General features: G+C 38.7%; 3 protein-coding genes and 1 pseudogene across 4 annotated transcripts; all 4 read left to right on the forward strand.

The window, feature by feature from the left end:
- The first annotated feature begins 355 nt into the window (after positions 1 to 355).
- LOC124415998 (cytochrome P450 6A1-like) lies at positions 356 to 3,277 on the forward strand. Of its 2 annotated transcripts, XM_046896794.1 has the most exons (4): positions 359 to 1,374; positions 2,385 to 2,606; positions 2,669 to 2,920; positions 3,016 to 3,276. In XM_046896794.1, exons 1-4 carry the CDS (start codon positions 507 to 509, stop codon positions 3,180 to 3,182), a joined length of 1,509 nt encoding a protein of 502 aa, XP_046752750.1. In that variant the 5' UTR covers positions 359 to 506; the 3' UTR covers positions 3,183 to 3,276. The 2 variants fall into 2 exon arrangements, with proteins under 2 accessions (XP_046752752.1, XP_046752750.1); XM_046896796.1 differs by lacking the exon at positions 2,385 to 2,606 and having other exon boundaries at positions 356 to 1,374; positions 3,016 to 3,277.
- Positions 3,278 to 5,794: 2,517 nt separating this feature from the next.
- Positions 5,795 to 8,350, forward strand: LOC124416000 (annotated as a pseudogene).
- Positions 8,351 to 10,590: 2,240 nt separating this feature from the next.
- LOC124415999 (probable cytochrome P450 6a14) lies at positions 10,591 to 12,589 on the forward strand. Its single transcript, XM_046896797.1, has 4 exons — positions 10,591 to 11,477; positions 11,761 to 11,982; positions 12,074 to 12,325; positions 12,420 to 12,589. Exons 1-4 carry the CDS (start codon positions 10,610 to 10,612, stop codon positions 12,584 to 12,586), a joined length of 1,509 nt encoding a protein of 502 aa, XP_046752753.1. The 5' UTR covers positions 10,591 to 10,609; the 3' UTR covers positions 12,587 to 12,589.
- Positions 12,590 to 14,227: 1,638 nt separating this feature from the next.
- On the forward strand, positions 14,228 to 21,157 carry LOC124416262. Its single transcript, XM_046897191.1, has 12 exons — positions 14,228 to 15,110; positions 16,068 to 16,289; positions 16,387 to 16,638; positions 16,785 to 16,944; positions 17,253 to 17,273; positions 17,756 to 17,905; positions 18,043 to 18,070; positions 18,243 to 18,356; positions 18,739 to 19,621; positions 20,247 to 20,468; positions 20,560 to 20,811; positions 20,958 to 21,157. Exons 1-12 carry the CDS (start codon positions 14,243 to 14,245, stop codon positions 21,122 to 21,124), a joined length of 3,339 nt encoding a protein of 1,112 aa, XP_046753147.1. The 5' UTR covers positions 14,228 to 14,242; the 3' UTR covers positions 21,125 to 21,157.
- Positions 21,158 to 22,874: the final 1,717 nt, after the last annotated feature.

Genomic DNA, 22,874 nt, shown 5'->3' on the forward strand with positions numbered 1-22,874 from the left:
GGTCTTGGAGGAGAACCATTGCCGCTAGCGGACCCATGCTGCCCACGGTGCGACATGTTGGTTTATAAACAGACCTGAGTGTGTAAATGAATGCGCTTGTATGTGGCTGATGGTGGGGCGTCTGAAACGCCTCGTAACTGCGAGAGTAGCTCTTTAATCTATATCCGAGAAACGAGAAGCTGCAGGAAAAACAATGGGAAGCATGAGAGAAAAAACCAGTTTATCTGGTTCGTAGGACTGTGAACAACGTCAGAATTACAGGGAAAAATACAGAGAGAGATAGAGAAAGAGGGGAGGATAATTTACAGTTGAGTCGACGTAGCTTCATCTTTATACGATTTCTGCAGGCATTCATTGCTGTTGGCTTCAGTGCGGTGAGGATCGCGCGGTCGTGTGGCTATAGTAGGACGTTGAGTTCCCCAGTACTGTTACGTAAGTTGCTCTGACAGTTGTTATTTTTAGTCATTGGATTGATAAATCGCCGGTGGGCATTCAGTGCTTTCGAAATGATTGGTGTCCTTGGAACGACGGAGATGCTCTGCGCTCTCGCAGCCATCCTAACTGGTATATGGTACTACCTCGTGGCAAACTACAACTTCTGGAAGGAGCGTGGAGTTCCAGGACCAACACCCAGATTGATTTTTGGAAACCTGAAGGACATCATGCTCGTAAGAGATTCCTTCGGAGAGTCGTTGAAGAAAATGTGCGATCAATTCCCTGGTGCACCTTTGGTGGGTATATACGCCCGTCGTACGCCCGTGTTGCTCGTCCGTGACCCTGAACTCGTCAAGGACGTGATGATCAAAGACTTTTCGACGTTTTCGGAGAGAGGCAATCCTATGTACGAGAAAATAGAACCGCTAGGTGCGCATCTGTTCAATCTGGAAACTAAAAGATGGAGATCCCTTCGTCCAAAACTGTCGCCGTTATTTACCACGGGTAAAATGAAGCACATGTTTGCCTTGATATTGGAGTGTGCAGACTACTTTGAAAAATACTTACATACCCTCGCCGAGAAGGGTGAGCCGATCGATTGCCGTGAAATCACTGCCAAGTTCACAACCGACGTGATAGGCAGCTGTGCTTTCGGCCTACAGATGAATGCCATTGGTGACGAAGACAGCGAGTTCAGGAAAATGGGAAGAAAAGTATTTGAGATTAGCCTGAGAGCAAGGATCTTTCAGATAGTTCGCATGGCAGCACCTTGGCTCTATGAATTAATAGGAGTATCGGCACTGCCTCTTGATGTCCAGCAATTCTTCATGTCATCAATGAAGGAAACGATAGATTATCGGATGAAGAATAACTTTAGTAGAGGGGACCTAGTTGACATGCTAATAGAGATAAAAAACAACCCGGAAAAATTAGATTTCGGTGAGCATATTAAGCACAATATGAATTATCATTAGCATCACACATAGAAATTAAATAGAATCGGAATGTCAAGCAGACGATGTAGCTCTATATTCTCGAGTAGTTTTTATCATTCATTTTTGATCCCTGTTCTTCTGTCATGGTTTTCAAAATTATATATATACCTATAATGTGCGATATGTTGACAAAGAATCACTCGATTGCCATTTGTTATCACACGCAGTATTCCTGTATTGTTTACACTTCGATCTAATCTCCATTAATCTCATTGGGTATTATCGTTCATAAGTACTTATGAACTCGATAACTTTGTGGACAATTTTTTTCCCTATGACCTTACAATGTTTTAAGGCCAACGCGCGGACGTTCCGCGGCGTCCGACGCGCCGACACCACCTTAGAAAACTTTCAGTATCACATCGGTGTAACGCAATAATGAAACCATTAGGCGCAAAGAATATATGGTTCATTCGGTCAATAACTACTCACACTTCCTTGCGAGTTATTAGTCTAGTCGAGAAGCGAGTTCTCTGCAAAAAATGGTTAAAATTGTCTTAAAAATATGAGCAATAGCTCATTCGATCCGGAATGCGATTCTGCAAAAGAAGTATTCGGGTTTTATCGTCTGCAAACAAAAATTGTAATTGTTATAAACAAAAAATCAATTTAAAAAAATACGCCTCCGGTTTTTGACTCTAACTCAAAAACTGTAAGAAAGTTTTCTAAGGTGGTGTCGACGCGTCGGACGCCGCGGAACGTCCGCGGACGTCGGCAGACGTCTGCAGACGTCCGCGGACGTTCCGCAACGGTGGGCGTTGGCCTTTAATCGCTAACCGACCGTACGACGCGCTTGAAAAGGCCGATTGCTCAAAGATATTATCCTGTGAAGGCAATTCTAGGATTGTATCTACGAATTAAAATGCAGCGTCAGAAACACCGCAAGAGTAATCATTATGACGTCATCATCACGTATTTAACGTCAAGGTGAAAGAAATATCGATTTTATTACAGATCTGACTGATGCGCTAATTACTGCTCAGGCCTTTGTGTTTTTCCTTGCTGGATTCGAGACTTCGTCAACGACGATCAGCCATGCTTTACTAGAACTCGCCCAATACCAAGATATACAGGAAAGACTACGCAAAGAAATAAAAGAATCACTCGAGGCAAACAATCACAGTGTGACCTACGACAGTGTAAAGGAAATGAAGTACTTGGACATGGTATTCCAAGGTACTGCCTTGACAGTGGATTGGCTGTAAGAGTGAACCAACATGATTGATGTTTTGTTTCAGAAACGCTTAGGCTCAGACCGCCGGTTGTGTTTCACATGCGAAAAGCAGTGACCGACTATACGTTTAGAGGCACAAACGTCACGGTTCCAAAAGGGCAAAGGGTCTGGATCCCGGTATGGGATATCCATCAGAACCCAGAGTATTACCCAAAACCAGAAGTCTTTGACCCGGAACGCTTCACAGATGACATGTGTCAGGCCAGGCACCCAATGACGTATATACCTTTTGGCGATGGACCAAGGAATTGCATCGGTATCAATTTTTGTTCTACATTAAAAATGACGGTTCCTGCCACCAAGTTTCTCCCAACAAAAATTGATCATTGTTATACTTATCGCTTGTTACAGGAGCGCGCTTCGCTGTTTACCAAACGAAATTGGGCTTGATCAAGATATTGTCAAACTTCAAAGTTGACATCTGCGATAAAACCAAGATACCATACAAACCCGACCCTAAATCGTTCTTGTTGGCACCCATTGGAGGGGTACACCTTCAATTCTCCAAGGTTAATTAGATTGACCGAATAGTGTCGGTGATCGTTTTTATAACGAAAATTTTTGGTTTATTATTACCCAATTTTGTTAATGCTTAATTCAGATATGATTAATATCTATTGTCTCAATAAAAACTTGATCATTATGCTTGCACATTTGATTCGGGATACTTGTTCTGACCTTTCCATCCTATACTACACTACTGTGAAATATTTGTCTCCAACGTAAATGAACTTTTATGCACGCTAATTTGCGGCGTTAAGCAGTTGGCATTCCCAAAGTCACGCTGGCTCTCATGACGCATCAGTGATATGTATTTTGATAACCACGACTTCCTTACACAGCTGTGATTTAGGAACTATTACCAAGCAGTAGAGAATTTAAATTCTACAGTAGCTTGTGCCCTCAGAAAATTAGTTATAGAAACGCGTCTACTTTGTTCTTCTTTCCGTGTTTATCAAGTGCATGCAGTTAGTATGTTTCAGTAATATCTTATTGAATCTGTAATTGCGCAGAAAGATTTTTACCTTGTTATCTGATGATGCAGCATTTTCTTCTATCATGGCGACTCTATTTGATCAACGCAATAATAATGAGAACGACATTTCCTCGGTGTGTGCTTTCGTGATTTCGTTTCAACGATGGGATCTGCAAATAATTGAATCTTCAGCAGCAGACTATCACTAGTCGATGTGTCTGATTATTATTGACACGCAAGATGGTTCAAGTCAGTCGTAATTTGATTAAATAAAGATTACGTGTAGTTTTCATGATTATTTATACTACAACCCGTCTCGAGTTTGTATCAAGTTCATCAACGCAATTGAAATAATTATCCCTAAAACATCTCAGTTTGACAAAATTTTAAATGTATTATCGGAAGTGTATTATCACAAAGAAACAGAATAACTTCAGCAGTGGAATAAGATGCGATGTGTGATAAGCTGACGACGAATCATTAACTTACAATTTGATCTTATCATACGTAGTATTCCTGCATTGTTTAAACTTCTATCAGGTCATAATTTTGCCTCGATATCGTCCTTCAAACACATAAACCTAGTTCTCCCTGACATTTTTCCAGGTTTACTAAGTTACTGAAACCTAACCGTTCAGCTCATTAACTCTTTATTCGGTGTAAATTAAATTCGAATTGAAGAAATACATAATGTACAAAAAAGTCAGTATAAGCCAATTTGTTTTACCGGCAAAAAAAAAGTAAACTTGTTACCTGAAAAAATCATTTCTAATTCGCATGATAGAAAACCGATATTTTTAGTTTTTCCCATGACCAAATTAGAAATCCTCTGATAGTTCCAGGTTTTCCATGACCTCTTTTAAATACATTGATATGTCCAGATTTTCTAGGTTTTCCAGGTGTCTTGTCACCCTGTTGTATCCACTTCATTCGTATTGATTAAAGTGAATATAATTGTATTATTTTCACACAGATCATTAGAAAAAACGTAATTTACACTTCACTGAATCACCTCGAAAACTTACTCATATAGTGATTTGTATACATATTATAAATTGGATACCGTTTGAGTGTTCTAGCTCACGTATCGAAATGCATGAATATATAATGGAAGTATGCTTAATGCGTACAGCATCCCTCGGGCTTTATTTTGAAATTTCATCACTTGTGTTGCAATGAAATGAGCATAAAAGTGATAGAGCTCAGCGTTTTTAGGTTTGTTAGTACCTTCACATGATTACAGTATTGCTTATCTGCCGAGATAACATATCTTCAAGCTTAATTTTTAGCCGTTTCAAAAATAAGAACTCGATAATCATCACTTTTGGAGTATGAAAATAATTTTACAAATGTGATTAACATTTTTTTAGTAATACCTATAAAGCATTCCATAGCTTCCACTTTCAACACTTCATCCTTGGATATTTTATTACGTTAGATTTCAAAACAATAGCTTTATCATAATAATATAGAAGATTTTTTCCACACTATAGCATTGACGGTTTAATCAGTTCGTTACCTACATGTTTCATTGTTTTCTCGTTTCGCTTTTCAATTATCGATGTTATATAATGCGGTGAATTAACGTAAAAATATTATCAAAAGCAAAAACGTTGATATTTATCACTTGTATCACTATTTCACCATTACATGTTATAATATTTCAAAACCAGACCTCACGTATATGCAGCCATCGATGAAACTGACAATTCGGCCTCAGCAAGTGAATCAATATTACCACCAAAAAACTAGAATCGCTTTCGAATATATATATTAAAATTAGTTATGTGACAATTTTTCGCCCCATAATTTCATGCTCAGTAAATTAATCGTTCAACAAATTTTCGCACGATCATGATGAATCGTATAATAATTTATAGAAACGTGTGTGTGGACTGACAAAGAACGTAGTCATTGTGACACAGCAGTTTTCCGACGAGGGACGAAGCGGGGTCATATTTACAGTTATCTCGAAATCGGTCACTTCAAATCACATTACCGGTATATATGTCGACGAGCCGCAGTTTGGTAGACGTCGTATTCTCATCTGGACCGTGAAATATTCATTCGCGATTACCATTACTTACATTGTGTACCGATAATTCTTATTTTGAAAAATTCGTGAATCGGGGAGGCCCGTTAAAAATTTACAAAATGGTTTGTGGATTTGGATTGGTAGAAGTACTGTGCGCTGTAGCAGTCATTTTGGCTGGTATATGGTACTACCTCGTGGCAAACTACAACTTCTGGAAGGACCGCGGAGTTCCGGGTCCGGAGCCTGAGTTGATTTTTGGAAACTTGAAGGACATGACGCTGGTGAGAGAATTCCTCGCAAAGTCTTTAAAGGAAATGTGCGATCGATTCCCCGGTGCTCCTTTGGTAGGCATATACACACGTCGCCAGCCTGTACTGATAGTGCGAGACCCGGAGCTTATCAAGGACGTGATGATAAAGGACTTTGCTTCCTTTGCGGACAGAGGCATTGACATACACGAAAAAATAGAGCCGCTGAATCTGCATCTATTCAATTTGGAACTAAAGAGGTGGCGGCCGCTTCGTTCTAAATTATCGCCGGCGTTTACTTCGGGTAAAATGAAGCACATGTTCATTTTGATGCAATAGTGTGCACGGTATTTTGAAAAGCATTTAGACGACCTCGTCGAGAAGGGTGAACCGATCGATTGCCGCGAGATCAGTGCCAAATTCACCACAGACGTAATCGGCAGCTGTGCTTTTGGCCTACAGATGAATGCCATAGCCGACGAAGACAGCCAGTTCAGGAAAATGGGAAGAAAAGTATTGTAAGTGAATACGAAAAAGCGGCTACTCGCGTTCATACGGTTGGCAGCACCGTGGCTCTTCAAATTATTGGGAATGTCCACACTTCCGCCTGATACGATGGAATTCTTCATGACGTCAATGAAGCAAACTCTAGATCACTGTATGAAGAGTAACGTTCAAAGAGGAGACCTCGTCGATATTCTGATAGACATAAAGAAAAGTCAGGAGAAGTCTGATATCGGTAAGAATATTACGTTTAATCACGATATGTACCATATCGCGTGTCTAAGGACGCATGCGCTATTATAAGACCTTTTACCACGCGTAAAGGTAAAACGGCATATTTTTTCACTTTGTATTTACGGGAAGAACGTGAGAATACATTAGAAAATGTTGAAATTCAAAAGTTGATCAATTAATGGTAAACGGTCGTGAGTACTGACGATTGTGCTCTTTCATTAATTACGAACTTTATGAAAAATAATCACGTTCACTAACAGTTTAAGGTCGCATACGCGTTCACATACGACCTTATACCGTTACGTTGGATATTATTTTTTGAGAAGATAAATTTTTTAAACATTTTTCATGAAGGCGACGAATTTTTACATTTCAAAGGTTTTTAATGAAGTTTACATATGTGGCGTGTTTTCTAGATACTTTTGCTAAATGTATGAACACCTACTCGCGAGTCTAAAAATCATTCGTGTCGTCCATAGATATTTGCAATGAGATGACATTCATTATTGACAACATCTTTAAAATGCCTAACGCGTATAATATATATATATTATATTATTTTCAATAATTTCGAAAATTTATATCTCTCGTTTAAAACGGGATGCTTTCAACGAATCGAGAATGTTGATAGTTGAATAAAAGTGATTGGGTGTAGCTGAAAGCTGATATAGAAGCTGTTCAGTGACAGTGATATTATATATATGAATGCAAATATATTATTTAACATAAAATACGAACAACAGTATGAAAACGATATGTTAAACGCATTCGTCACTATCATCACCGGCAATAATTGGTCTTTCATGATTGCAGAGATAACTGATTCTGTCCTTACCGCCCAAGCCTTTGTGTTTTTCGTTGCTGGTTTTGAAACTTCGTCAACGACCATCAGCCACGCTTTACTGGAGATTGCCCAGTACCAGGATGTACAGAATAAACTACGACAAGAAATAATAGAAACACTTGAGCAACATAACGGAGAAGTTACCTACGATAGCATCAAACAAATGAAGTATCTGGACATGGTGTTCCGAGGTATTCTCTCCAAGATTATCACAGCAGACGGAAACTTTAACGAATTATCGACTGCGATGATGGATGGAATGTTTATAATTAATGTGCTTTTTTTTCTTCCAGAAACACTTAGGCTGAGACCACCGATTGTTTTACACTTGCGACAGGCAATGACCGATTACACATTCAGGGGCACAAACGTGACAATTCCGAAAGGGCAGCGGGTGTGGATCCCAGTCTGGGACCTTCAGCAGAACCCAGCATATTATCCAAATCCAGAAATCTTTGATCCCGAACGGTTCACGGATGAGATGGTCAAATCCAGGCACCCAATGACGTATCTACCTTTTGGCGATGGACCGAGAAATTGCATCGGTAACGACTATAGTTTTACATCCATTGTCAGGCGACAGTACGTGTTGTATGGCTGCCTGTTTACGAATGAAATAATCAATATGCTGCTTGATGATTTTTACAGGTGCACGCTTTGGCATTGTTCAAACAAAATTAGGACTTGTGAAGATATTGCGAAAGTACAAAGTTGAGGTATGCAGTAAAACTCACATCCCCTACAAGTCTGACCCTGGCACTCTGCTGCTCTCACCTGTTGGGGGAGTACACCTTAAATTCTCTAAAATCTAGTAAATGAAATACAAAGTATTTTTGTTATCGTTACTTATCTGTACAAGATGACGTTACTTATCGTATTATTCGATAGATTACAACTATTGCGCTATTTTTAGTCTTTTATCATATTATTGTGCATATAAGTTTAGTTCTCATTTCTCGTTAGATTACTAGTTTTAACAATTTGACTTACATTAATTCTGCGCTACATGTTCTGATTACGTATCTACATGCGTGCAAAAGTTGCAAGTCTATTTCTTTTCTAATAAACGATGATTACTGCCAAATTCGCTGTAAGATTGGGATGACAAGCTATACATATTTCGCAGAGCATTTAACATCTATCCTCGCGTACATTGATAGAGTAACTACATGTTACTAGTTATTTTATTAATATGGGCTAAAGATGAAAAACATTGTTTCTACGGCGTGACTCAGTTTTAATATACATATGGGGCATTCCACGTCAATTCGACTGGGGTCTGATCCGTACCTTCTCGAATCTGGTCCACGATTTTTTATATTATTGTTCCAGCTCTAAGCATTCCAATTTTTTCATATTTTTTCTACCCTCCCCGGTGCCCTTAGAGTGTCTTAAATGATGATATTTGGACAATGATTACAACATTTTTGAAAATTATGAAAAATATTACATAAATTTTGTGGTCAAAACCAAAAACATTCCTACTATAATTGAAATGGGCAGGTAATACGGTAATTTTTGATTTATTTGTTAAGTAGTTGATAATTTTTTAACAGTCGTTTTGTTTTTTGATTCGAATTTTCAGGGTTCAATATATCTTCTCTAATACAAACCCAACCCACCCAATCGCATACCCCCGCGATCGCGCCTAAACTTACCGTGGCTTGTTGGTAGCGGTACGAACGGTAGAGATTTCGGGTATCAACATCACAAAAATGAGGAAGAATAGAATGAAATAATTGATTTTATTTCATTATGATATTTGATTTCACTTAAGTAACAGATAAAATACTAGACTTATCGACACAAAGTTCTAATCATTAATCTAATCAGTTCGTACCCAAAAAGATCCGCGTCATTGCGACCGAATTTCATTTAGACATCTTATTTCACCTATTACTATAACTGTTGAATGAATAAATTTGAAAAAAATAGTAAATTTTTTTCACCTACTCTCATATCTCTATAGACAGGGTGGTCTTTCTTAATCGCCCCGGATAAATATTTCGAAAACTGAAAGAGATAAAAGAAAAAGGACAAAAATAATGCTGATATGGGTTGACTTGTGAATCGCACCACGTTCGGAATTTATTGAGTACCTACTTTGTAATTTTAGATAGGGAACACGTATTTCGAGTCTGACTGGCTGATGGCGGGGTTAAAGACGACTTTAAACGTAAAAAAAAAAATTATTCAGTTTTTCATAACTTGGCAAAAATTTTCAAAATTTTCGTAAATTGAAATAGTCGGCCACTTTTTGTTGAGACGAGATATTAGTACCCAAAGGTGCATTACTTTTTTACGCGAAAACACAATTCATAGTTTTTTCAAACCATGGGGTTGATCCTTCATTTCGACGGAAAGTGGTTGAGTATTTTACTTCTTGAAAGTCGAGTAAGATTCTGAAATTTTTCTGAAAATTTTGAATTTTATTTTGACAATTTCTTTGCGTTTTTTATTTTATATTAAAGCCCACCTCAGTCGGTCATGGTCAAAATATCTATTCTCCATCCAAAATCACGAAGTACTCGAAAAAACACGAAAGTAGCGCAATCCAAAAATCAACGCATATCGGCACTATTTTTCCCCCTTGGAACCCTTTAGATTTCGTATTAAACTATTTTCCGTATCTCTTCTAGTGTCCGAGATATTGACCTGGGGTGACTAAAAAAGACGAACCGATATGAAACAAAAAAAAACAAAAAAAAACACTGAAATTCAATTTCCCATAAACTTCATAATTGTTGCTTTTGAGAAGTTGCTGTACCAAATGTACTTACCAACAATCCAAATGAAAAATTAGAATAAGACTGATTCGAATGCTGTAAGCAGTTCCAATAACGTCTTTTAATAATGCTGCTATCTAACTTCTTGGCCTTTCAGAGTGACGATGCGGTATTTGGGAGGAGGGGTTTGATTTACGATTATCCTGCGGCCACTTCCTTCTTGACGCTACATATATATATAAGGACGTAGCTCGGCTGATGTCAGTCAAGTGAGCGGGAGACTGGCACGGTACTTAGGTGTAATTAGTTGTGCGCGAGTGAAACGACTAAGTTACTCGAACCGTTACTCATCATTCCCTTTTATCGAAAGCTTTAAAAATGATCGGTGCCTTTGGGCCTGTAGAGACGCTGTGCGCTGTCGGAATTATCTTGGCTGGTATATGGTACTACCTCGTGGCAAACTACAGCTTCTGGAAAGAGCGTGGAATTCCAGGCCCTAAACCCGAGATAATATTTGGAAATACAAAAGACCCGACGTTGGTAAGAGAGAACTTTGGAGTGTCCTTGAAGACATTATGTGATCAATTCCCTGGTGCTCCATTGGTAGGCATATACGATCGTCGCACGCCCGTGCTGATCGTGCGTGACCCTGAACTCGTCAAGGACGTGATGATCAAAGACTTTTCCAAATTTTCGGAGAGAGGTAATCCTGTACACGAGAAAGTGGAACCACTAGCTGTACATCTATTTAATCTGGAAACCAAAAGATGGAGATCCCTTCGTTCCAAGCTAACGCCGGCGTTCACATCGGGAAAAATGAAGAATATGTTCACCTTGATCTTGGAGTGTGTTGAGCACTTTGAACAGTACTTAGACAACCTCGCAGCAAAGGGTGAGCCCATCGATTGTCGCGAAATAACTGCCCAGTACACAACGGACGTGATAGGTAGCTGTGCTTTTGGCCTGCAGATGAATGCCATGGACGATGATAACAGCGAATTCAGAAAAATGGGGAGAAAAATTTTCAACATGGATACGAAAATAAGAATTCTTCGGTTGCTTCGATTGGCAGCGCCTTGGCTTTACGAGCTAATCGGGATTCCGGCTATGAGTGATGATATTACAAAATTTTTTACAGCGTCAGTGAAAGAAACGGTTGATTACCGAATGAAGAATAACATTCATAGACCCGATATCATCGAGATATTGATAGATGTAAAAACTAACCCGGAGAAATTAGATTTCGGTAATTTGATTACGTATAATGTGTATATTGTATATGAACCTTATAGCCAAGCAATCATACTTGGCCTTGCCATACAACCTTTCACTGCATGTAACTTACTAAACGTCGAATACTTTGCGTCATACTTGAATATCCACGATGAAATGACGTAAACACGAAGAAAAATGACTACTGGGTTTACTATCTTTGCGGCAAAATGAGAAACTTTAGCGTAGTTTTGTCGAAGTTACAATATTTAGCGTGTGGATACGCTTTAGTTTGCTGATTATCAATTTGTTTGCAGAACTGACGGATGCTTTTATCGCGTCTCAGGCATTTGTATTTTTCGCGGCTGGCTTCGAGACTTCGTCAACTACCATTAGTCACGCCTTGATGGAGCTCGCCCAAAACCATGACATGCAGGACAGACTGCGACGAGAGATAACAGAATCACTCGAAGCTAGTGGTGGAAAAATCACCTACGAAACTCTGAGGGAGCTAAAGTATTTGGATATGGTTTTCAAAGGTGATGCTCAGAAGCCGTTAAGACGCGAATTACGAATACTGAATGAACATCGAGGACGAATGAGACGTCATTTTCTTTCTATTGATTTCAGAAACCCTGAGGCTCAGGCCACCGCTTCCCATGCTCGTGCGAAAGGCAATGACAGATTATACTTTTAGAGGCACAAACCTTACGATTCGGGAAGGGCAACTGATATGGATCCCGATTTGGGATATTCAACAGAATCCTGAACACTATCCAAAACCAGAAGTCTTCGATCCCGAACGATTCACGGATGAGATGATCAAGGCCAGACATCCCATGACGTATCTGCCTTTCGGAGACGGACCCAGAAATTGCATCGGTAACGTTTGTCATTCCGAATTGAAATAACGGTTGTTGAAATTATCTTCGTTTCCGCGTTGATATTTTAATATAATGGTAAATGTTTGTTACAGGTGCGCGGTTCGGTACCTGCCAAACGAAATTGGGCTTGATCAAAGTATTATCAAAATTCAAAGTTGATTTGTGCGATAAAATCCAGATTCCCTACGTACCCAGCCCGGCATCGTTCCTGTTGGAACCAGTCGGTGGAATTCACCTTAAATTTACGAAAATTGAGTAAATGTTATAACAAAAAGAAAAAAAAAATAATCCTGTGATGATTTCATAAATGTATTGAGATCGCTGGTAGAAAATAATTTTCTAACATACAAAATGATCCGTGGACTGTATTTGTTCCCGATTTGTTTATATGTCAATACAACGATGTGGATATTTTCAGCTGTAAGTAGAATTTTACTAAATTATCATGATTCTATTTTTGAAGTCAGAATTCCTTTTCTAATCGACACAATGACCCCCTAATTCACCAGGAGATTGGGATGACAAGCTAGTTCTGTCTAATTACCGTACCGTTCAAATATATCATTATCAGTAGCTAATGATTTGTTCTATACTGCAGTCGGTTCAGTATTGTCGTACATATTTGACAAAGCATTTAACATCTATACGAACTTACATCGATAGAGTTACCACGTGTTACTATGTAAATTAGGAAGTAGTGTTTGAAAATAAAATTCGACTTCTTTATAGTACTTTCGATAACGAAGCACATGCTATGAAGGAAAGTGTAATTCCACAGCAATCGCAAAACATTGTTTCAATATCAAAATCGCAACGTTAACCTTGCGGTGTTCCATACTCCATTTTATACTTCGGCAGATCGATTTAGAGAAATTTGGAGCATAACGCGACCGATACAGTTTGTCAAAGATTCGTATCCCAATGCTGCCAAGACACCATTGTAGTATGATGCAATGAAATGCGTACAATGGTAATACCCACGCTAGGTGTCGACTACCAATCGGCATCGGACTTGATTAAGATATTGTTAAGCTCCGAAATTGATATCTGGCGACGAGATACATATGCCAAACAAGTGCGAACGCCAGTTAGCCAATATCAACAAGATTATATTGGCAGTGGTACGCGAAGAGAAAAATATTGTAGCTTTTACATCTCCTGTGGTGATTATAATGTGGACAGCATTTTTTTCTAGTTAAATCTACAGCAATTATGGCAAGATTTATAAATCTGATAATAACAGTTAGGAAACCAATCGTAAGAGTTACAATATAATTAGGAGGATCTACCACAATTGATGTAGATTTGACTTAAAAAAGTGCTGTCCATACAAAAAATCTACGTTACATTTTTTTTTCCTTCAGTAATATATTATTTTATTCAATTAATTCAATTTATTTATTACTGCCTGTTTTGTTCACTGTTATAGTATTCCATGAAATAATCATTTTATTTAAATGACAATTCAATTTGTATGTAAAAATTGGAACTAAACATAACATTGTTTATTATCACGTACGTATCGAATGATTTTAATCAATAGATTAAGAATGTCAAACGTTGTGTCCACCGTGCAACTCACTGTCAATTTTAATATACATCCTAGGTAGGTTCGTAACAATGATGCAATTTTTATTTGCCCATTCAGACAGCGGGAGGGTCAGGGCGGTGGGGGGCAGCATTTTCAAATTATCTGGGGATTGCTAATCCTTGAAATATCTTACAGGTAAGTATATATTGCCACACACTGTACAGTCTGGTTCAATTACATACCTCTGCGGTCTAGTATGGGTCGTACTGCCGTGTGGACTGTGAAACGTTGATTCATGAGTACTATTCCACAAGTTGAGTGTTAAGACTTCCTACTTTGAACAATTTTGGTGACAAGGACGCGTACCTATTCATAACTTACAAAATGGTTGGTGCAATTGGATTGGTGGAGGTACTGTGCGCTGTAGCGGTAATTTTGACTGGTGTCTGGTACTACCTCGTGGCAAACTACAGCTTCTGGAAGGAGCGAGGAGTTCCAGGTCCGGAGCCCGAGATAATTTTTGGAAATATAAAGAATATCGCGCTCGGAAGGGAATTTTTTGGGTTGTCTTTGAAGAACATGTGCGATCCATTTCCCGGTGCTCCTTTGGTAGGCATATACGCACGTCGCCAGCCTCTGCTTCTCGTGCGCGATCCTGATCTAGTCAAGGACGTGATGATTAAGGATTTTTCTAACTTCTCGGACAGAGGCATTGAAATACACGAAAAATTTGAACCGTTCGATCTGAATTTGTTCAATTTAGAACCGACGAGGTGGCGACCTCTTCGTTCTAAGTTATCGCCGGCGTTCACTTCGGGTAAAATGAAGCACATGTTCACTCTGATGACTGAGTGCGCGGAGCATTTTGAAAAGTATGTGGATACCCTGGTCGAAACGGGAAAACCGATCGACTGCCGTGAAATTACTGCTAAGTTCACAACAGACGTTATCGGCAGCTGTGCTTTTGGCCTTCAAATGAATGCCATAGCCGACGATGATAGCGAGTTTAGGAAAATGGGAAGAAAAGTTTTTCAACCGACCCTGAGGAACCGCATTCTCGGTACATTACGGATAGCAGCACCGTGGCTTTTTAAATTACTTGGAATTCCTAAAAATTCAAGTGAGATTACGGAATTCTTCACGTCGTCATTGAAGCAAACTATGGATCACCGAATGAAAAATAATATTCCAAGAGGAGACCTCGTCGATATTCTCATAGACATAAAGAAGAACAGGGAAAAGTCTGATTTTGGTAAGATATTCGCGCGGGATTGTTATTCGCATTGTAACTCAGCTGTAACTGTATTAAAAAAAAGAAAAGACACATTATTCATCAAGCAGATAACGTTAAGTACTCGACGAGTACTCGAAAGGTGGTAGACGACAGTTTTTCAGATCGCTGATTGTGAATCTGGTAAAAAAGTTCAGAAATCTAAAATGACTGACACTTTGGATCCATCATTTTGAATTTTTGAATTTGGGGCTCAAATATGTAATCAGCGTCCCCAAAACTCCGCGGGTATAACCAAGTTTTATTCAAATCAAATAATTCTTTGCATTTCGAATAGACATATTACTTTGAAGTTCTTTTAATTTTGAGCAGAAATTTGTAATGAGAGATCGCAAAAACTCCCATTTCTTGAATTGTTAATAAATAAAAAGTAAGGAAATATGTATATTATTTCAAATGGGTGAATAACTAGTTTATTGCTACGAAATACGCAGCTTCGTCGATATGCGTAATAGAGAAAGGTGGCTTATCTCTAGCTATTGTTACGGGCAAATTATGAGACATCTTGTATGAAGTTTACGTGTATTTGTTCATTTATTTATTTAAATATGTAGACCGTATTTAGCGTAATTTGCCAAAGGTATTATCTACGCTACACGAATCTGAGAACTATTCATATCATCCCTAAATATATTCACAGTAAAAGTGACACTGATTTGTTTATTCGTTACCTGTTTACTCTACCAGTCATATTCGCTAATTCCACATTTTCGTTACTCGAGTTCATGTATCTAGTCTTTACAGAGCTCTTTGGCAATGTCTAACGCTATTCTTTGAAGACCAAAAATATAAATATTCCCTAGATAACTGAATTAACACGAAACACGAACAACATTAGATAAAGATAAAATGTGGAATGTTATCACGTTTTCACTACGTGTTCACGGCACGATAAAAATTACTCTGATATGATTGCAGAGCTGACTGATGCGCTAATAGCCGCTCAGGCTTTTGTGTTTTTCGTTGCTGGTTTTGAGACTTCGTCAACGACAATCAGCCATGCTTTACTGGAGCTTGCCCAACGCCATGATATACAAGAAAGACTGAGACAAGAAATAAAAGAGACACTTGATGCGAATAATGGAAGAATCACGTACGATAGTGTCAAAGAAATGAAGTATCTGGACATGGTGTTCCAAGGTACTGCCCACAGTCCTGACGATTAGATCAAAATTATAACGAACCATTGATCGTAGCAAAGGACGGGACCCTCGTTATTATGATTGTTATTTTTCAGAAACACTTAGGCTGAGACCGCCGGTTACTATGCACTTGCGAAAAGCAATGTCTGATTACACGTTCAGGGACACGGAAGTCACGATTTCGAAAGGGCAGCGGGTGTGGATCCCGGTTTGGGACATTCATCAGAACCCAGAATATTATCCAAATCCGGAAGTTTTCGATCCCGAACGGTTCACGGATGAGATGGTCAAAGCCAGACATCCCATGACGTATATACCTTTTGGCGACGGACCCAGAAATTGCATCGGTAGGCACCTGCTGTTTATTCTTTCACGTTCAAATGGTAGTCCGTATTACGTGACTTTGACTTGTTTGCGCGTGAATTATTTGCCAAAATTGCTTTCTTATTATATTTATTTCTTTCTTATTTTATAATTCTTACGCTTGTTGCAGGTGCTCGCTTCGGTATCTACCAAACAAAATTGGGATTGGTCAAGATATTACTGAAGTTCAAGGTTGAGGTGTGCGAAGAAACTCGAATTCCGTACAAGCCTGATCCAAAATCGCTTCTACTCACACCCCTCGGAGGAGTGTACCTCAAATTCTCGAAAATTAATTAATAACTAGCTCAAATCAAGAGTAATTTATCTATTTACAATTAGTCGTTAATGATTACGTGAGTTCTTGAATAATTCGTCAGGAATTAGTTCTCTATTTTATTTGTGTATGATAAGCTCAATTGGTTATTTTTATCACGTGTCCAGCTGCTCTAAAATCGGTTCTTCTATGCAACGATAGAATTAATGGAACTATATAAATCGATTTATTGGATTGGATAGATTGATGGATAGACTATGTGAAGTAAGAAGTAGCACTGTAGACAAATAAAATGATTTTTTTTTATGTGTTACGTATTTGCAGTTCTCACGACAAAATAAAAAGGTTATATTCTTTCTGTTTCCACTTGCCCGAAAATTATCGCTCATACAACGGATTGAAAACAACAGATTTATGACGTCATCTTGGCTAATTATAAGACATATTTATACATAGAAAGCTGAAATTCAATTGCCTATAAAATTTGTAATTGTTGTTTTTAAAAAAACGGAATAAAAACGCCATAAATATTTCAAGTCGGTGTGCCTGTACATGTACCTACTTACCAAGATTCGAAATGAAAATTTGGGATAAGAACTGATCCTAACGCTATAAGCACTTTCCAGATCGAATTAAGTACTGTAACGAGTTAATTAGAACTATATTAATTTAATAATAGATAAATTTAATCCTTATCTTTAAAAGTGTCGTATCTTGAAGATATATTTTAATTGTTTCAATGTTGAATCGTCAGTATTCCTCATATATTGTCAGTTTTCTAAATTTATAATTGCGTCGGGCATGTGTAAATATAATTTTTCCAACAGGGTTCGAAGAAACCAGAACCACGATCGTCGTAATAAAATAATACATCAAGTAATACTTTCTAATTTTGAAAGTGAATTCAAATCTTTGCGATTTCGTACCGGAGTTCGCGAAAATCGTAAGAATCATTCTAACAATACCATCGGCATCATGTAACTCTTTGCAAAAAAAAGTTCATTTGCAATAATAAAAAATTAAAATATAAACAAACGTAAGCGCAACCCTGCAATCATAAAAATGGAATATAAAATTGTGTTTTTTGTTCGTTTAAAACCTTCATATCCAACAGAACAAATCCTTTCAACCATCAATACGAGGTCAAGAATTCATCCTTTTCAATATAAATAAAAGTAAGTTTGCAATAAAAAAGTGATATAAATAAAATTAAGTTTGAAATGATAAGGTGATAGAAAAAAAAGTAAGCCTGAAATAGAAAAATAGAACATTTAAAAAAATTTCATTGACCACCTCCCCCCTCCCTGCCTCCAGTCACTCGGCACCTTGCAAAAAATTGGTCGGCCGGGCCAGTACGATTTGGAGTTGGACGAGCGTTATCGAACTTTCAGAAGTTGCATAGTCAACATTACGATGTGGGATGTGACTGTGATATTGAAATCCTTGCGTTACATGAAATGAAAAAGGGAGAACCCTTCCGTAACTGTCGTTAATTTTGAATGAATTTGTCGAATTCCTTGAATTGTAATGAAAAACGGAGAAATCGGAAGAAAGAAAAAGCCGGTTAATTATGTAACTTTCAAAGATTGCTTAGTCAGTATGATCGTATAATATTTTCGAGATTGAGGTTCCTCTATATACGCGGTTGCTGCGATAACTTGATTACTCAACTTCTGACAAAAGTATATAACAAGGCTCATTTCAGTTTAGTGAGCAGTAGACTGACACGGTAGTCAGCCGCAAGTATCATAACTACGTTACCTGCACCATCGATTGCTATTATTATTTATTCACGAATTAATCTTATTTATCGAAAGCTTTGAAAATGATCGGTGCCTTTGGGTTTACGGAGACGCTATGCGCTGTCGCGATCGTCTTGATTGGTATCTGGTACTACTTTGTGGCAAACTACAATTTTTGGAAGAAGCGTGGAGTTCCAGGGCCAGAACCAGGGCTAATATTTGGAAATATGAAGGACGTCTTGTTCGTCAAAAACAACCTTGGAGAGATGTTGAGGAAAATATGTAAACAGTTCCCTAGTGCTCCTATGATAGGCGTTTACGACCGTCGCACGCCCGTGCTGATCTTGCGTGACCCTGAACTCATCAAGGACGTGATGATTAAAGACTTTGCGAGCTTCTCGGAGAGAGGCCTCCCCATTCACGAGAAGGTTGAACCGCTAAGTACGCATCTATTCAATTTGGAAACTACGAGGTGGCGACCTCTTCGTTCTAAGCTATCACCGGTGTTCACGTCGGGAAAAATGAAGAATATGTTTTACCTGATATTGGAGTGTGCCGAGTACTTCGAAAAGTATTTACATAACATCGTGGAAAAGGGCGAGCCCATCAACTGCCGCGAAATAACTGCCAAGTACACAACTGACGTGATCGGTAGTTGCGCTTTTGGTCTGCAGATGAACGCGCTTGCCAGCGAAGATAGTGAATTTAGAAACATGGGCAGAAAATTCTTCGCGCTAGATCGGAAAAGAAGAATTCTTAACTTGATACGATCGTCGGTACCGTGGCTTTACGAGCTAATTGGAATGTCGGCTATGGGAGATGATATTGACAAATTTTTTTTAACGTCAGTTAAAGAAACGATCGATTACCGAACGAAGAATAATGTTCGTAGAGCCGATATTATTGAGACGCTAATGGAAATAAAAAATCATCCGGAGAAAACCAATTTCGGTAAGAGTATTACGTACAGTATGTATATCAATATTAGATTAGCAATTATCATACTTTTCAGGGCGAGATTCGGGTAGATAAGTTACGCTTCTGTACTCTATTCTTCTATGATAATATCCAAAGTCAAAACAACAATGATTATTTTTTTTACTGTCTTTGTGCAGCCTTGCCATAGCTTTTATTGCATGTAACGTTCTAATCGTGAAATACTTTGGGGCCGTCTATAAATTACGTAACGGACTTTTTGGGTGATTATATCCGCCATTATTAACACCAATTATTATTTCATTTATGGATGGCCCCTTTGCGTCATTCTTGAATACTTACTATGAATCGACATATACATGGAAAAGAATTACTGCTGGACTTACTACCTTTTTGGCAAGAATTATAGTGACGTCAACGACAAAAGTGCGCCAGTCTTTAAAGTGGTAAAAGTAACAATCATTCTTTCCATGCATCCTTCCATTGGCAATTTTATATGCTACGATAATGCGACGTGTTCCCTACATGACAGACAATTCTTCATTCAGTTTGTTGATTACTAGCTCTTCTATAACTCAAAACAGAGCAACCGATGAACAATATGCACATAAAAATCTGAACCCTACCAATTTGATTACAGAACTGTCGGATTCTATAATCGCCGCTCAAGCCTTCGTATTCTTCATTGCTGGTTTCGAGACTTCGTCAACTACCATCAGCCACGCTTTAATGGAGCTCGCCCAAAACCACGACATGCAAGACAGACTGCGACGAGAGATAGTTGAATCACTTAAAGCTAGTAATGGAGACATTACTTACGACGGTGTGAAGCAGCTGAAGTATTTGGACATGGTTTTCAAAGGTGATGCTCAGAAGCCGTCAAGATGCGAATTGCAAATACTAAATCAACTTCGAGGACTGATGAGATGTCATTTTTTTTCTATTGGTTTCAGAAACCTTGAGGCTCAGACCACCGGTTCCATTGCACATGCGAATGGCAGTGACCGACTATACTTTCAGAGACATAAACGTTACGATCCCGAAAGGGCAGCAGGTGTGGATCCCGATTTGGGATATTCAACTGAATCCCGAATACTACCCAAAACCAGAAGTCTTCGATCCCGAACGGTTCACGGATGAGATGGTCAAAGCCAGACATCCCATGACGTATACACCTTTTGGCGACGGACCCAGAAATTGCATCGGTAGGCATCTGCTGTTTATTCTTTCACGTACAAATGGTACTCCGTATTATGTGACTCTGACTTGTTTGCGCATGAATTATTTTCCATAATTGCTTTCTTATTATATTTATTCCTTTCTTATTATATAATTCTTACGTTTGTTGCAGGTGCTCGCTTCGGTACCTATCAAACGAAATTGGGGTTGATAAAAATATTATCAAACTTCAAAGTTGACATGTGCGATAAAACCAAGATTCCATACAAATCCGACCCTAAATCGTTCCTGTTGGCACCCATCGGTGGAGTTCACCTTAAATTTTCTAAAATTAAGTAATTGAATAAAAAAGACCCCCTGACATAATTTTAGAATTCAATTTTTCATTTACACCAACTGTTAAGGGTGAGACGATAAGAATAATCTTCGACACGCTGTATAGTTGGTGGACACTTTTATTAGTTGAGCACAATAAGAATTGTACACTTTTACCAGCTGGCGAAAGGCGACTTGTTCAGCTCGTGGTCGGATCGAATCTGATTTCTAAACGCGCGCCTTAGGCTCATCAACCTCTCATCTACCGCAGCGCCATTTGTCTAGGGGACTTATTCTGATTCAGGCCAACGCGCCACTAGCGCCCTCTCCTATTCTCTCTCGCTCGCTCTTTCGCTCGCCCGACAATCGGCCCCGACTTGGTCTCGCGACCTCGTCGTGCCGTTTTGGGTGACCTGCATGGACTTGAGAAAAATGAATTTCCCGGGAGGTCTATAGCCCTTAAGGAGAGACTCCCTAAGGCTGAATTGGCGTTACATACACGACGACACGTGTCACGTGCTCGAATATGTTCGTGGGCGAGCGTCGAACCGCGAGAGAAACGTTTAACCAGTGTGGTCGTTTGAATCGGCAACAATATTCAAATCTACCTCAATGGTGTTTATTTCGCCGTCTCCCGAGGAATCAAACAAGTCGCCTTTCGTGTTTACAATCACTCGTTGTGTTGGTGTTTCAATCTTCACAATACAGTTTTGCCATAACTATTTCATGTGGCATTTTGATAATTCGCTTACAATATTTTACATTTAATTACGTTACATTTCGACTTATGAACTGAACACAATAATTTGGTATCGTAACTAAATTCATCATGATGTAAACTGAAAGTAATTGAATTAAAGAATCAAGCAACTCAAGAATAATATAAACATAACGTGCTCGGAATTTCTGTCGTCGAGTCTTCTTAATAACGTAATACATTTTTCGATAATTGACCAATTTCTCCTTTCCCCCTTTTTTTTTTCTTTTTTTTTTTTTTACACACGCCTTTTGGTTTCCAACACCAACTATCGTTATATACTCCAAGATACGTTCGCTAAGTAACTGGCATTTTTGACATCAAGTTCTCAAAACGCATCGGTTACGCCTTAAAGACGAAGAAACGTCCCCACCGATATCGGTTCGTTGTTTGAAAAGTTTTAGAATAGTTGCTCAGCTCGTGCAAGTGGTGATCACTTATACCTAACTTTATTTCCGGTTCTGCTATTGGGTCGCGTATTTCATACATACACCTAGATGTGATAAATGATTCTCAATAATGCCCGATATTCCTTCTTCGTAACTTTGACCTAGCGGTTCAGAAATAATAACTCACAGCACGGAAGTCAATTCGTCAAAAATACCGTTCAAATGTTTCTTATAACTCGTTTATTAAACTCAAAAAGATGTTTCGCACGAGTCTTTGACGTTAAAAAACGGGTCATTCGACATCCTATGAACGTACTTTTGATTAGTTCAAGTTTTGCGCAGTCTGGACACTGATCTCTAATATAGAGATTAGTGAGTTTGGGAGTTCCTTTAACCACGATACATAATGGATGATTTGTTCTGGTCTTTCATTGTTTTGGTGTGAAACATGCGCAGTAAACTCAATCCAGCCAGTGCCATGTACAATGGAACGTTTAGCATCAGACTATACGGAGCCCTCGTGTCCAACGTTAAGCTTGCAAGATGTTTCAAATCTATTTCTTGCACTTGAGCGGATCCACGTCACTTCACTCAAAAAAAAACCGTCAAGTCACGGATCTTTGCGCCA

This window comes from Diprion similis, chromosome 2 (genome assembly GCF_021155765.1).
Source record: "Diprion similis isolate iyDipSimi1 chromosome 2, iyDipSimi1.1, whole genome shotgun sequence".
NCBI lineage: Eukaryota > Metazoa > Arthropoda > Insecta > Hymenoptera > Diprionidae > Diprion > Diprion similis.

Coding starts and splice junctions, on each gene's coding strand:
- LOC124415998 (XM_046896794.1), top strand. CDS start 507: ATGATTGGTGTCCTTGGAACGACGGAGATGCTCTGCGCTCTCGCAGCC. Junction 1,375..2,384: donor CCCGGAAAAATTAGATTTCG/GTGAGCATATTA, acceptor ATTTTATTACAG/ATCTGACTGATGCGCTAATT. Junction 2,921..3,015: donor TGGACCAAGGAATTGCATCG/GTATCAATTTTT, acceptor CGCTTGTTACAG/GAGCGCGCTTCGCTGTTTAC.
- LOC124415999 (XM_046896797.1), top strand. CDS start 10,610: ATGATCGGTGCCTTTGGGCCTGTAGAGACGCTGTGCGCTGTCGGAATT. Junction 11,478..11,760: donor CCCGGAGAAATTAGATTTCG/GTAATTTGATTA, acceptor ATTTGTTTGCAG/AACTGACGGATGCTTTTATC. Junction 12,326..12,419: donor CGGACCCAGAAATTGCATCG/GTAACGTTTGTC, acceptor TGTTTGTTACAG/GTGCGCGGTTCGGTACCTGC.
- LOC124416262 (XM_046897191.1), top strand. CDS start 14,243: ATGGTTGGTGCAATTGGATTGGTGGAGGTACTGTGCGCTGTAGCGGTA. Junction 16,945..17,252: donor TACCTCAAATTCTCGAAAAT/TAATTAATAACT, acceptor ACGTATTTGCAG/TTCTCACGACAAAATAAAAA. Junction 18,357..18,738: donor TTACGATGTGGGATGTGACT/GTGATATTGAAA, acceptor TAATCTTATTTA/TCGAAAGCTTTGAAAATGAT.